The following is a 14,755-nucleotide window of genomic DNA, read 5'->3' on the forward strand; positions in this document are numbered from 1 at the left end:
ACTGTGTATTTTTTAAATACATGCATGATTATTCTTCTTTAAAGCCACTACAGTTATATGCATATGGACGAACCCTTATAGTACATAATTCTGCTGTACAAATAAGTGGAAAATTGGAAAGCTGGTGGAAAGAAAAAGAAGCCCAAATAAGTCATTAGACTGTACAATGGCAACTGTAAGACAATTAAGGAATATGCACAATATGTCAGTTGCAGCTTTATTCCTGTTTTGACTCCTCTGACAAATGCAAAAAGGTGCGTTTTGAAGCAATATAAACACAAAGCTAAAAAATGAATTTGATCTAAATAAGACCTTTTGATTCAAATGGCACATTCATCATTCTTACATTATGTGGTTTGCTACAAAGTGTCAGGGAAGGTCAAACTTTTCCTGACTTTCTGACTTGCGTCAGCCTAGAATCTTGACAAATAAAAGGGGAGTTTAATATTTTACCATGTGGCCACATTTGCTGCATTTTAAGTCCAAAATTTCGTGTTAAACATGGATCCAGAATACGCTCAGATAAGGGAGCCTGGGCATCAGCACAATACAGTTTATATAACTGTGTCTGTCTGCTTTGCACACACTCAGGAAATACAGCAACTGCAACATGCAAGTGAGGCGCATATTCAAATAACATCAGGTAGACATTTGGTTATGAAACTGGTGTGATGAGGAGCAGAGTGGGCTGTGTGGTTTTGTTGCAAGTGTGCATCAAAATATTGTGTGACCTTTCAGTTGGGACATTTTGCATGTGATTTGCATTCCTTTAACATTTCAGATTGTGTGAGGGCGTAATCTACATCTCTACTAAGTTTGATATTTGGTATTTTACACTGACTTTTATTTTATGGATGCCAGGCATTCTGTGCACATTATCCATCAATATGTTAGACATTATTGGTGCCTCCCTGTATATGGTCTCTGCCACTCTGTTTCTAACTTTAGTCATTATGTATATGTCCTCAAGTTTGACTGCTTGCTAATCAGGGTAAGTTTGCGTAGCAACAGCAGAAATACACTCAACCCCAACAGCTTTAACTTGCAGTGGATAGAACCTGGATTTTCTGCCATTGTACTAATGACCTCAGCTGTTTTCTTTTTCCCCCCATCTTGACTGGCAAAATTGCACGTCCACAGGAAAATCCCCCAATAAGCTTTAAACTGCAGCTCAAAGGAAAAAGCAAAGGAAGCCACACATAGCTCGTCTGATTACTGAAACTCAGCAGCACACAGCCACTAGTCTGTGTGCATCATTTGCAGGGAAAGGTGATATTTCACAAACAATCCAGAAGCAGTCTAGCTTACACTGAGATCCAGTAAGGCTTTCCTATCTGCCACCCACAGTTTCATTAAAAAAAAAAAAAGCTTTTCTTTTTGCTCACACAATTTGATTCATTGCAAATGAATAACTGCAACCTTGATAATTTCAGAACCCATTAACATTTTAATAATGGATTACCAGCAATTATAACAGCGAATAAATATTTAAGAGACAAATTTGTGCCAAATGTGTCTTTGTGATGCTTAATTCATGCCACATTTAATGATGTGCCTGAAAGCTCTGAACCAAACGACTCTTAAACTGTATTTAAAGTAGTCTAAATTTCCTTCATTTGCAACATTTTTAGCCAAAACGTTAGTGCTGAACAACGTTTGCAAAGTTTGAAGGGGTTTTTTTTCTAGCATTTTATAAAGCAGTCAATGAAGCAGCTTAATCAAGATTTATCAATCAATAAGCAGCTCAATCAAGATTTTTTAATTAAAATAACGCATTTTAACGTCGTGTTTATTGCTGTGCAGAAGAGAAAGTGCTCGGTGAACAGCACAAGTACCGGTTGCTTTCTGTTTCTCTTCCTGCCTGAGCCGCGCGCGCAGCCGGTCTGTGGAGACAGCCCGCGAGCTGCAGCCCGGCAGAGGGAAACATCACGTGGTGACACATCTTTACGACTGACGTCACCGTCCCCATCTCCAAGCAACCCTTCCATCAGCACTCGCGTCACCGTGCGCCCGAGCCGCGCGGTTACCCCGGCAACCCTTTCCTTGCGCTCGGGTCCGGCCTTGCCTTGCACCCAGCTCGGAGCTCTGACGCGGGTGTGACGTTAGTAAGGTGGGTATCAATTTGTTATGGTGGCGGAGAGAAGGAGGGAGGGAGGAGGAGGAGGAGTTCCCCGTGTGAGTGCCGAAGCCCTCAGCTCTGCATTCCGGCGGAGCTTACAGGCGCACACTGGCCGCAGCCTGGTCCCGGCCTGAAGACTTGTAGAAACTCAAAGGAAAAAGTTGCTCCGCGCGTGTTGCCCGCAGTTTTTCCTTTCTGTCTTGTTGTTTATCCGGAGCTCTGTTTGTGGAATGGTTTACGTTTTGTCCGAGAGCTGTCTGAAGAGTGAGAGAAGGCGGTTTATGTCTTTGTAAGGTAAGAATTACTCTCGATAACTCTCATTTTACTGGCTGATACAAAAACTGCTCATTTTCTAACTCACTCTAAGGCTCCCTCCCCCATAAATAGCTATATATATTTTTATATAATTTCACATTTTATTCAGTCGCTTTTATTTAATAATCGGGGAAAGTGCCGCATTTTCTTATAGGTTAATAAAACATCAGCTTGTGTAGAGCACTTTCTACTCAATGAATGAATATTATTAGCTTCTAAGCCTTGTTTAAACATATAATGCGTATTTGTACATTGGACGAAATTGCAGTCACATTTCCAGCTGAACTAATTTTTTATACTATTCATGTTTCGATAAAGTAATCATAATAACTTAAATCGTCTCTGGTCTCACACTGTCAGGACGAAATGGTTATAAGTGGAACAAAAGCTTCGAACAAGTGGCTTCATACACAAGTGCAATGAAATGTATAATATGCACCGCTTTCTCTGCAGGTACTACCCTTCATTTGTCACAGCGCTGTAACCCCAGACTGTTGGTACGCCATGGTGATCATGACAGAAACCAGCCGGGGAGCTCAGTCGAGTCCTGCCCAGGGGAGGCCGCTGCAGGTCGGCTTCTATGAAATCATCCGCACCCTGGGGAAAGGAAACTTTGCAGTGGTGAAACTGGCCAGACACAAAGTCACCAAAACACAGGTCAGCTGCTTTATTATTATTAAAATGTTCTTGCATTTTTTTTTTGAGGAGCCACTCTTTTTCCTTCCTTTCCTTTCCTTTTTTTTTTTTAATTTTGCAATTTTAACACTTTCTTACTGTTTTTAAGGTGGCAATTAAGATCATCGATAAAACCAGATTGAATCCGTCCAACCTGGAGAAAATCTACAGAGAAGTGCAGATAATGAAGCTGTTAAACCACCCTCATATCATCAAGCTGTACCAGGTGTGTATTATGGCTAATCTCTCTCTGCTTTCTCTGAAATGTTCCTGTTTGCCATGTAGATTGCTGAGTATGTAATTCGACCTGTATTACATCCTCACTGTCTCTGGACGGTATACTGGTCTACAGGGAGTGGGTCTGAATGCATGTATGAACATCTGACTAAAATGCTCTGGTGTGGAAGGAAGCCTTTGCAAACCGGGGGAAAAATATTTTTTCTTGAACAGCACTTGTGTGTTGCAGAGTATTATGAGCCATTTGTTGCCTGGTGTGAACCAGCTTTGCTGATTCTCAGAGCATGTTGAATCATAAGTACTGCAGAACAGCATTAGTGCAATCCCCTTTGACCTCCGTGTGTGTGTGTGTGTGTGTGTGTGTGTGTGTGTGTGTGTGTGTGTGTGTGTGTGTGTGTGTGTGTGTGTGTGTGTGTGTGTGTGTGTGTGTGTTAGACAGAGACAAAGAGTGTGTGAGAACAATCGTGGGTACCAGTTGCTGCTAGGAGCAGTGCATTTCTTGGATTTCTTCAGTTATATAATGGAATAGGTGACGGCAGAGATATGGGAAACAGTGCAGGCAGGAGACTAATTACCAAAGCATCCACAGGTCTGAACTTTAAGCCTAATTAGCACCTGTTAAAACCAAGTGCAATGTGTCTGCGTGTCACGTGAAGGCTACTCCACAAAGCGGTGCTTTACTGCTAATCAAATTGAAGACTTAAGTCGAAAGAATCCGCTTTTTCCCCCTCAGCTGACCTCGCAAGCACAGTGGCACGCGTCTGAAAACAAACACACACCCATGCAAACAGACACACAATGCCCTTTCTCTCTATTTCTTTTTCTTTTTTTTTTTTTAACTCTGGACTTTTTGTGCCCTTTGTTTTGTTCCCTGTTGTTTTGCTACCCTTGAGGATTACTTCATATCTGGTTTTAAACGGCTGAGCAGCTCTTACTGTGAAATCATGTCTGGACTGCAGAAATAAGGAAATAATATTATTCCTGGGAATTTCCGCAAGCAAGGGCATAACGATATAATGAAAAGAATCCAACTTCATTCAACGACAGTACAATTAGTGGTCCACTATTTTTTTTTTAATAATACTATCAGTGTAATTTTTTCATCTAGAAACAGCAAACCAAATCCTACCTTCTTCTCTTCATCTCATGACTAATTTTTTATGCTTTAGACTGATGGCACAAGCAATTAAAGGATGTAATCCCAGGCTATAGGAGAGCATAATTTCTAACTATTTTATGATTTGCCATATGCAAAAAAAAAAAAAGCCATCCAAACACTCTGTTAGTTAACCATAATGCTTGCTTTAAGGACAGAAAAATACATCACTTAATGCACGTAAACACAAATAAAATAGAAATATAAATCCCTATTACATGATCATCACCTCTGATACACATGGATATGCAAAATAGTTTAAAGGCAGTCACGTTTTATGCATTATTCAGATGCATCAAGCGAGTGTAAAGGCACATTAACCACCAAAGAAGCTTAACAGCTTTTCCAGTCAGGCCAAACAGTCCTGTTAGATTATGTGGAAAATCTGTTAATGTTACAGTTAAAAACACAAGATGAAACTAATTAATTTAAAATTGGACCGATAACAGATCAAATTTATGTTGTTTGAGTAGAAACAATTTTACTTTAAAGATCTTTTCGTTTTTTGTTTTTTTTACACAAACCAGTGATAGAGAGACATGGCAAACAATAGGTTTGTGGTGTTGTATCACTGCTGTGCTGTCTGCCTTTATCCAGTATGTTGTTAATCCTGCCCTTGTTAACTTCTCCCTGCCCTTGGGTTGTTCAAGGTGATGTTAGTCAGATGGTTGTTAGCAACTCTCATCACCTCCTCTTTCTCCTTCCTGTACAAAGGGAGGGTGGTGACACAAGACCATCTTGTGATCCGTAGATTACATCCTCTAGTATCCCTGCAGTTTTCTGGGAGACCTCACGATAAAACAGCTGCTGCTTCCTCTCTTTCATTTCGACCCATGGGAGCAAAAAAAAAAAAAAGAACAAATTCCTTTAAACTGAAAGGTCATTGAAGCCCCTCCCTCCCTGTTTGTCTCTCCCTGTGTCTCTTATCACTTTAAATTCCACTGAAGTCTCAAAGAAATGTGTTTTAATTTTTGTACTCCATTATACAACCTTAAAGCTACTTTACGGCAAATGAAAGCTGAAATATGGACGTTAAAGGGTTAATCTTTTTCGGGATTATTTGAGGGCCCTTGACGTGCCTTGCCTGTTCTTCGTGGCCGTGACGTCAGCTGCACCTCAAGGTGACAGAGAGCTGCCCTATCTCGCAGATAAAGACTTGTGCCTGCTTGGGGACCTCGATGTATTGAATCACCCTCGTCTGGTTTTCTAAAGGGGCCGGTGGCTGAAAAGAATTAAGCTCTGCCATTCAGTGGAATTTGGTGACATTCAATTTAGGAGTTGGCCAGCAGCATTATCCAGACAGGGCTTTGTCATCTGACAAAAATTGCTTTGTTGTGCAACCTTTTTAGCTCAACTGCTCTGGCCCCAAGGGTTCTCCTGGGAAACGGAGGCCTTGTGTGAGCTCAAGGAAAGAACTGGGAATTACGTCTTTCCGTCCCACAAAGTGCATTCAGCTTTGACTGATTGCAGTTTGAGTGTTTCTGATACACCATGTGAACAGGCCATGTGAATGTGCCTCTCTCTGTTTTCATAGATATAAAGTGATAGGAGAAGCTTGAAATTCAACACTGGCATCCGCTGCCAGCTTGTATCGCCCTCAGGAAAAACATTCCTGAGCATTTGATCAGCTGGTTTGAGTCGGAATGTTGCGCATTCCCTTTTGGGTTTGTATTGACGTGTGTAAACGGGCTTTAAGACATGATGAAAATGCACGCGGGAAGTCACTAACAGTTTACTTATGCAATAGGACATATAATGGAAAGCCAGGGTGTTGGTGTTTTTTTTTTTATGGAGACATTTGTAAAGTGGAATTTGTTTGGTTAGAAATGCTGGAACATGCTACGATGAAATACTGGGAACAGATTTAACTTTTAAATATGCTCACCCACAACCCAGTTGTTTTTATACTCATTGTCTTTTTTTTTTTTTTGGTCTTTCTCTCTCTTAGGTCATGGAGACCAAAGACATGCTGTATATTGTGACGGAGTATGCAAAGAATGGAGAGATGTTTGGTGAGTGCAGCCTTAAGCCTTTACACTTGTATTTACTTAGGTACATAGCACGCCCAGAAACCAGGGTGAATTTTAATCCTTAATGTCAAATAAAAGGCCACTGACAAAATAAAAGCATGGTAGAGAGGAAGTAACTTTATAATAGACTGTCCTAAGAGTCGTATCCTGATAGTGTGATAAATGAACACAATAACGTTTTCTCACATTTGTACTCAAACTGAAACATCCTCTCTCCCTGCAGACCACCTAACCTCGAATGGCCGCTTGAGTGAAGATGAAGCACGAAAGAAGTTCTGGCAGATCCTCGCAGCGGTGGACTACTGCCATCGGCACCACATCGTTCACCGTGACCTAAAAACCGAGAACCTGTTGCTGGATGCCAACATGAATATCAAACTGGCTGGTAGGTTGACCGCATACTTACTCCTGTCTGATGGGAAGGTGATGAGAGGCAGAGTGTTAATAGTTTTTAATCCAACACCGTTCCTCTGTACCTCCCTGCTGTTTCTGTATTCTGTTCAGTTTATGCCTGAAGAACATATTTGGTGCTTTGGGATTTTTAAAGTATTCTAATTAAATCATTGTTGTGCCGTCTATGTGCTAATTAAATGTTAATTATTCACTCATTTTACCAAGACAAGCACCAACCGGAGGAAATGAGCTCAGCACATAATCACACGCTCTTACATAAAGAAACTTTAGAGCCAAACTGTCATGAACAGAGGAAAACAATCAGCCTTTTGTGTGGCAGATGATATATTAACTCAAGCTTGCTATGAAGTGTCTGATGAATATCTCATGATGACAAATTACGTAACACACTGCGAACGGTAATAAATCTGCGCTATGGTGCCTGCAGCTCTTCGTGCTGGAAAGGAAAGCAAACAAGTTTGATTAACAAAGTTGTCGTACGCCTCTGTCTCTGTGTTGCAGACTTTGGATTTGGAAACTTCTACAATGCAGGGGAGCCTCTGTCTACATGGTGTGGTAGCCCGCCTTATGCTGCCCCTGAAGTGTTTGAAGGGAAAGAGTATGAGGGGCCTCAGCTGGACATTTGGGTAAGCTCTGGAATATAATACAGCATTACTGACAGTGGAAGCAATAACTAAATAACAGGGATTATATTCTCCTTTTTGCTCTTTGCTTCACAGAGTCTCGGCGTGGTGCTTTACGTCCTCGTCTGCGGTTCTCTTCCATTTGACGGAGCCAGCCTTCCTGCGCTCCGACAGAGAGTCACCGAAGGACGATTCAGAATCCCTTTCTTTATGTCACAAGGTATAAATTATCCCGACAGCAATTACCACAAATTACTAATCCCGTGTAAATCGCACACAGAGACTCATTCGTTGTTTACACCCTTCAGACTGTGAGAATCTGATCCGAAAGATGCTGGTGGTGGACCCAGCCAAGAGGATCAGCATTGCTCAGATCAAGCAACACCGCTGGATGCTGGCAGACCCAACAGCTGCCCACCAGACCCTCAGCCATTCCCTCACAGAGTACAACTCCAACCTGGGCGACTACAGCGAACCCGTGCTGGGCATCATGAACACACTGGGCATCGACCGACAGAGGACTATTGAGGTGACTGAACAAGAAGAAAAAAAAGTGTTTAGTGGGTTTATAAATGTTGTAGTTACAGTAAAAATACTCAGTTTTAGGACTTGAGGTGGGTGGGGCAGCAAAATAGGTGGCAGTTAAGTTTTCATTCTTTTTTTTATGTCAAGCCCACTGTGTGTTCCTTCAGAGACACTATTCTGTATTTAAATATAGAAACAAGTTCTCACTCTGTCATCACTAAAGTTTAATGAGGTGCTACAGAATGCTATAAAGAGAGAGCACTGGATGTAAATTGTCATTATGTGCCACAGAAAGTAAACAAAATGGCAAAATGACTAATCTGCTGACCTTATCTTCAGTCTCTGCAGAGCAGCAGCTACAACCACTTCTCTGCTATCTACTACCTGCTGCTGGAGAGAGTGCGTGAGCATCGCGCACAGCAGCTGAGCCGCCAGTGTGGAACATGGAGCCAGAGACCCAGGAGCACCTCGGACTCCGCAGGTCCAGAGGTCAGTACTCTAGCTGGGTGTAGCCTGCTCAGACTAGCACTGATCCAATCTCCATTCGGTGCTTGAAGTCTAATGTGCGCTGTGCTTTCTGCTCCCTTCTAGGTGATCATGGAGTCTACTGACAGTTTCAGAACGACAGCGTTTTCACTTCCAGCCAAAAGCACTCCTCCTGTGTACTCAGAGGTGGAGTGTGACCAAGCTGGATTGTTTCAGGTAAACCTCTTAAATAAAACATAATTTTTCTTCTGTACTAATAGACCGAATGCAAATGCTGCACCCAGCTCTGCTGTCAGTCACTGGCTAACAGTCGATCTCCTTCTGTTTCAGCGTGTGGTGTTTCCAGTGGAGGCCAGCCTGAACAGATTGCTCTGGAACCGCTCCATTTCACCTAATAGCCTGCTGGAGACGAGCATCAGCGAAGAGGTGCGACCCAGAGACCTGGAGGAGGAGGAGGCAACACAAACTCTCGGGCCTCTGCTCCCTCCAACGACCACTTCTCGCAGGCACACTCTGGCTGAGGTCTCTGCCCGTTTCCATCAGTGCAACCCTCCATGTTAGTATGATAAACATACGCACACACATTCTTCACTCTGGTAGCGACGCAGAACCCTGACCCGTCTGGTTTCTGTAGGTATCGTGGTCAGCCCCTCAGATGGTGCCTCCTCTGACAGCTGTCTGAAGTCCTCTTCCAGTCCTGCCCCCACTTTGCAAGCTGCTATGGGTGGGATGTCAACACTTCCAGCTGAGGGGGCTGAGGGAGGAGCTCTGCTAACTGCTGGAGCTCCCCTTGCACTCTCTTCCCACCTCCTGCCCCATGCTCAGGGCAGCCTGCCCCCTGCCAACTTCCAGGAGGGTCGCAGAGCCTCTGACACCTCCCTTACACAAGGTACAGAAACATGATCATGAAAGAATTTCATGTATGTCACTTACCTAAGCTGGTATTCAGGTTTTCTCACACGTGCTGTCACGTGCTGGATCAAAGCATGCATTGTATAACACTTTCCCATGCCTTCCCACAGGCCTCAAAGCTTTCCGCCAGCAGCTGAGGAAAAACACTCGCACTAAAGGACTTCTGGGATTGAATAAGATCAAGGGTCTGACAAGGCAGGCTGTCCCTCCACCCTCCTGTAACCGCGGTAGCCGGGGGTCTCTGGGTCCAGCACTCTCTGAGCATCGCAGCATGCTGGAGGAGGTGCTGCACCAGCAAAGGTGAGACACACTATTGCAGGAACCCACACTGTTATTAAAGCCCACGTATAAAATCTTGTAGCATTACAGGAATTGTAACAGATATGAGCTGTTGATAAAGAATCTGATCTTTCTTTCCCAGAATGCTACAGATTCAGCACCAACCGCAGCCTCAGGTCCAAGCCCCTCAGACAGGACCTCCCCAGAAGCCCCTGCTCTTCCTGGCACACCAACAGTCACCATCTCCTCCACCTAATACCGTGTTTACTTCCTCCTCCATATTCGACACCACCACCCAAACTGCCCTGCCTCCTCAGCAAGCTTCAGTCAGTCTGCAGCAGGGCCCCTGGCAACAAACCCTCGAGACCTCCGCCTCGGGCTGCTCATCCTCATCCTGCTACTCCTCTTCTCTGTCCCCCGTGGCCTCCGCTGCCTACCTTCTCGAAGCACGTCTGCACATCAGCCAGCAACCCCACCCTCATCCCCACAACGGCCTCTGCCAGCAATCTGCAGCACAAGGCAATTTCCCCATCCTGCCCAAGCCAGCGGTGTGGAGCATGGGCTCAGTCTCCGGATCCGCAGATCCCGACATGCAGGAGCTGGGTATGTCTGGACAGCAGCTCAGCAGCTGTGTGATGGTGAAGTAAATCATCGGCCAAGCGAGACCGGCGAATGTACTCTCAGTGGAAGAGCTAAAAATGATGCTGAGCACAGAAGAAAAGAGAGCAGAAGTGAAGAGGAAGAACAAAAGACCAGATGCGATTGACAAATTTGTGTTTGTGAGGTACACATGTGAGAATGTGTCTGCACACGTGTTTGCTGTGTGTATGTTTTTCTAATCATATAAGCTAAAGACTAAGCAATAACCAAACTCTGGGTGAGGTGTTAGATTCGTATCAGCCAGAGAAGCAATAACAGACTAAAAGACTCCTCCAGCTCTCTGATGGACTCACTTGAATAGCTGACGTTGCTGAGTCACTCTCACATTTTGATGCTGTCTAATTTAATGTTTTGATCTTTTTTTTTTTTTTAAAGAGGAAAGCTTGCTCTTCCACTCTTCCTTTTTTTTGTCACTTGTGTAAGCTCTCAGCGTTTCTCACTCACCTGGACAGAAGACCAAAATTCATACTATTTTCAAGTCTCCCCACTTTGTTGGCCTTCCTAAAGAGACATTTCTCTGTAGCAGTGCAGTGAACACGCAGTATAGTGCCCTAAGCTTACAAATGTACAACAAAGGAGACAATTTTGATTTTTACTGAAACTGTGATTTTTTTTTTCCTTCTGTGTGCAAGATTATAATTTTAGCAACGCAAAATGCTGCTTTTACCTCAAGCTGCAAAAAGACTGCTACACCCTCATCAGCCAAAACTGAGTGAAGACGGTGTTTCGCTGATTGAGTAAAGCACAGCAGGTAGATCGGTCAGCCTGGTAGCACCTTACACGTGTGGATCCATACCCCCCCCCCCCCCCCCCCCGCCCCATCCCGCCTCCTTGTCTGATAAGCACCTTCTTTTTAGATGCTTTTACTACCTCCTCAGGCAACAATTTGGAAATTTTAAGGAAAAACCTTTAAAATCTAACATGTAGGTCAGCAGATCCAGAACATCAGAGGAAAAACGTTTTTCATACGGAACAAAGACTGTGGGAACAGTGCAATATTTTACATGGGAAAACAATGGAAATGAGGCTCAACATAGGATGGTCAAAAATTTCTTATATACTTGCCTGAGGTTTTGTGTTTGTCTCTTTTTACCTTGTGTTTGATCTTGCCGTGCTGGCTAGCTGACTAGAAAAGGTACTTCTTATGTAACATACTGACGATACTGTAGTGACTTAGAAAAGAGGCATTTCAAAATGCTGTTTTTATTCCCGCAGCATGCTTGTAGTTCTGAAAGGAAGAATTTGGGTTTTACCAAAGACTCAACAGCACAAGAAATGGGTGATCTGTCAAAGACACACTACTGGCTTTCCTCTTTGCTGTCTCAAGATGTAGCGTGGTGGCGTAGCGAACCAATTTGACACGCTCTCCTTAGTTTCTGCTGTGAGAAAAAACTCCCGCTGCCACCAAATCCTAATGCTACGTGTATTGTTGGTATCTCTAGCTGTTACTATGAGGACCATGGTAGTGTTTGTTTTGTACTTTTCTAAAAAAAAAAAAAAAAAAAAATTTAAAAAGAAGAAGAAGAAAACAGAACATAGCAATACCATAATGTGCAGGAAGTGGAACTTTTCTTCAGTTGCCCATGTAGTGGCTTAAAATAGACACAAGTGACCTGCACTGAGCTGAGTTACATGTGCAGGCGGTTGAATTGAGGTGTTTGAAAGCTGTAATAATGTGAGTGTAGTTAGCTGTCTCATATCTGTGAAACATCTTGTAGGGGAGCTGCGTCTTTCCAAGCCCAGTTCTTTTTTGGAAACATGCAATGTTGATATTTCTGCCCAACTTTTTTCCTTTTTTTTTTTTTTTTGGTTGATTGCACTCACTTCCAACACCTGTGCCTTTACCTGAACAAACTGCCGGTCAGAGCCCCCCCCCCCCCCGAATGCCCCCCTCTGATCGGCATGATGAAGAAAGAACGATGGATGGCTCCATTACAGGACACTTCCTCAGACGCCCCCTTTGATATTTTCTTTGACCTTTGAACTTGCTATTTAAACAAGCAAGATTTGCACTTTATTCATGTTTCTTATTGCTGATTATTATTATTGGGGTTTTTTTTTGTTTCTCATGATGGAAGAAAAAAATCACAAAACTTTTGAAACACTAAGACTCTTGATGCAAAACTGTAAGATTACCCTTGTGATAAACTTTGGATAAGAAGTATTTCATGTTTTTTTTTTTTTCCTGATTTGTTACTTGACTGTGTGAGCATGAGCACATCTTTGTGTGTATGGATGCATGCATGTGGATTTGTGTGTGTGTGTGTGTGTGTGTGTGTGTGTGTGTGAGGTTGCGGAGAGGAACAGAAAGAGGAGGGAGGGAAAGAGAAAGAATGTTAGTTGAAGAAAGTTGTTTATTTATGTGGCTATTTATTTAAATAAAGTTCACTTCCTAAACTTTTTGTTTGTGGTCTGAACTCTCTTTAAATCACAGGATGTGCTTTTTAACTTTTTTTATATTATTTACATTTCTATACATGACTTTAAGTCCTTTTGTAGATCTCTTTGATTCAAGATTACAGCTTAAAGTTTGAGGTTAAACAATCAGACTCAGAAAAAAAAGGCTTTCAGGATGGTGAACTAAACTCTGGATCTGTTGCATTGCCTTGCAACTGAGCATATGTGATATTTTGTATGGTTTAATTGCTATGCCCTCATACACACTTTAGCATTTTAATATTCATATATCAAACTAAAAGTGAAAAATAAACGTCTTAATCACAGAAACACTGACACTAAGATGCTTCACCCTCTTCCACTAACTGATGATGATGCATTATCACCCCATTGTAATGGTGTGATGCATAGTGATGATGACTACAATGACTACATTGGCCCTGATAACCCTCCTGCTGGTCGATTATTCATAAACATAAGACAGGATATGGGATAGGTTTATGACGTTTGACAGGAAGGGCTATGTGGGCGTCAAGTGATAAAGCTGAAAAAAGAGAAGCCAAACCATCAATGAGCCAAGCAAAGCCTGCTGCCCTCCTGTTACCTGCAGACAGATCAGAAAGAAAGAAAAAGGGGAACTGTGAGGATTTGCGGCTCGCTTCATGTGCAGATTTACACTGTTTTGGGCCACTCACATTTACACGTGTAACCTATGTTTTGACATTTAGCGTTTGACTGTCGGGGAGCTACTCGTGAGAGCTCAGCCTGAAAGGAACTAGATGTCCAGTTGCTCCAAACATATCAGTCATCAGCTGCTGCCTGCTGCACGTGACTTTGTTGAATAAGATTTTATCTTGGAGCAACTGTGTGACCATCCGCAGCATATATGATGTATGCAGCTTGGACTGCCACTACGACAGCTCAAATGAGTTCTCTTCCTGTTAAAAAGGAGTTCTTCCTCCCCACTGTCACTATTGTATTTGCTCACAAGGGATTGGTGGCTTGCTGGAATTCTCTCTTATATTGTAGAGTTTTACCTTACAACCAACACACCCAAGCAAAGACCTACAATATAAATGTTTAAATTTTATTTACACAGTCTTGACATCAGTTTATCTGACATGATGAACTTACAGGGTTTCTTTGCACCATTTATTCACCAGAGTCAAATGCCTCTTCCCAAGAAGTCACACTACAGGATTCAAAAGAATGAGACAGGTGGTTTGTGAAACGAAACCAGATATTGTTCTCTTAGGACTCGAAATGCGGCTCTATGAACAGGTTTAACAAGCCTGTTACAATAAATTATTTGTATGGATTCTCTGACACGTAGGAGTAAGTAAATGTCTGAAGAATGTTATGTGAGTTATGATGTACTTCATTATGATCTGAGATTGTTACGCCAATAAATCACCGATAAATCAAGGAATTTCTACATGTACGTGTGTGTACGTGTGTGTGTGTGTGTGTGTGTGTGTGTGTGTGTGTGTGTGTGTGTGTGTGTGTGTGTGTGTGTGTGTGTGTGTGTGTGTGTGTCTCTCTCTCTCTGTCCTTTACTTATCTCAACAGCAAACGAGTGGTGCAATATGCTTCTCTCTGCAACATGCTGTATTTCCCCAATCCCCAAGGAGACAAGTATTTATGCCTTGGGTTTTTCTAGACACATATAATCACATTGGTCAATAGAGTCCAAACAAGTCCCAGTATGCAGTGTTCTTCTTATTCCTGTGAAGTCCTCGGGGAGCAAAGGGCCGCAATAGCACTCCTCCAGTGGACTTGATTCTGGGCAGTTCCCTTCAGCTGAGCTTGTATCATTCCAGCTTTAACTTCATACTCAACCAATCTTCTCCAGGTTTGCTTTGGCCACCCAACTTTTCTCTCTCCTTGCGGGTTCAATTCAAGGGCCTGTCTGGCAAAGGTACACATT

The 14,755-nt window shown here is 42.8% G+C and overlaps 1 protein-coding gene across 1 annotated transcript; it reads left to right on the plus strand.

The window, feature by feature from the left end:
- Window positions 1-2,140: 2,140 nt before the first annotated feature.
- sik1 (salt-inducible kinase 1) lies at window positions 2,141-11,970 on the plus strand. The gene is made up of 14 exons (XM_030757651.1): window positions 2,141-2,413; window positions 2,888-3,091; window positions 3,219-3,335; window positions 6,451-6,514; window positions 6,756-6,917; window positions 7,448-7,572; window positions 7,666-7,789; window positions 7,878-8,098; window positions 8,434-8,583; window positions 8,686-8,796; window positions 8,911-9,136; window positions 9,215-9,469; window positions 9,603-9,792; window positions 9,914-11,970. Exons 2-14 carry the CDS (start codon window positions 2,939-2,941, stop codon window positions 10,416-10,418), a joined length of 2,403 nt encoding a protein of 800 aa, XP_030613511.1. The 5' UTR covers window positions 2,141-2,413; window positions 2,888-2,938; the 3' UTR covers window positions 10,419-11,970.
- Window positions 11,971-14,755: the final 2,785 nt, after the last annotated feature.

Source organism: Archocentrus centrarchus, chromosome 21, assembly GCF_007364275.1.
Source record: "Archocentrus centrarchus isolate MPI-CPG fArcCen1 chromosome 21, fArcCen1, whole genome shotgun sequence".
NCBI lineage: Eukaryota > Metazoa > Chordata > Actinopteri > Cichliformes > Cichlidae > Archocentrus > Archocentrus centrarchus.

What these genes read in the sequence shown, in the direction of transcription:
- sik1 (XM_030757651.1), top strand. Translation starts at nt 2,939, where the DNA reads ATGGTGATCATGACAGAAACCAGCCGGGGAGCTCAGTCGAGTCCTGCC. An exon ending in ACAAAGTCACCAAAACACAG is followed by an intron (nt 3,092 to 3,218) that starts GTCAGCTGCTTT and finishes ACTGTTTTTAAG; the next exon opens with GTGGCAATTAAGATCATCGA. An exon ending in AAAGAATGGAGAGATGTTTG is followed by an intron (nt 6,515 to 6,755) that starts GTGAGTGCAGCC and finishes CTCTCCCTGCAG; the next exon opens with ACCACCTAACCTCGAATGGC.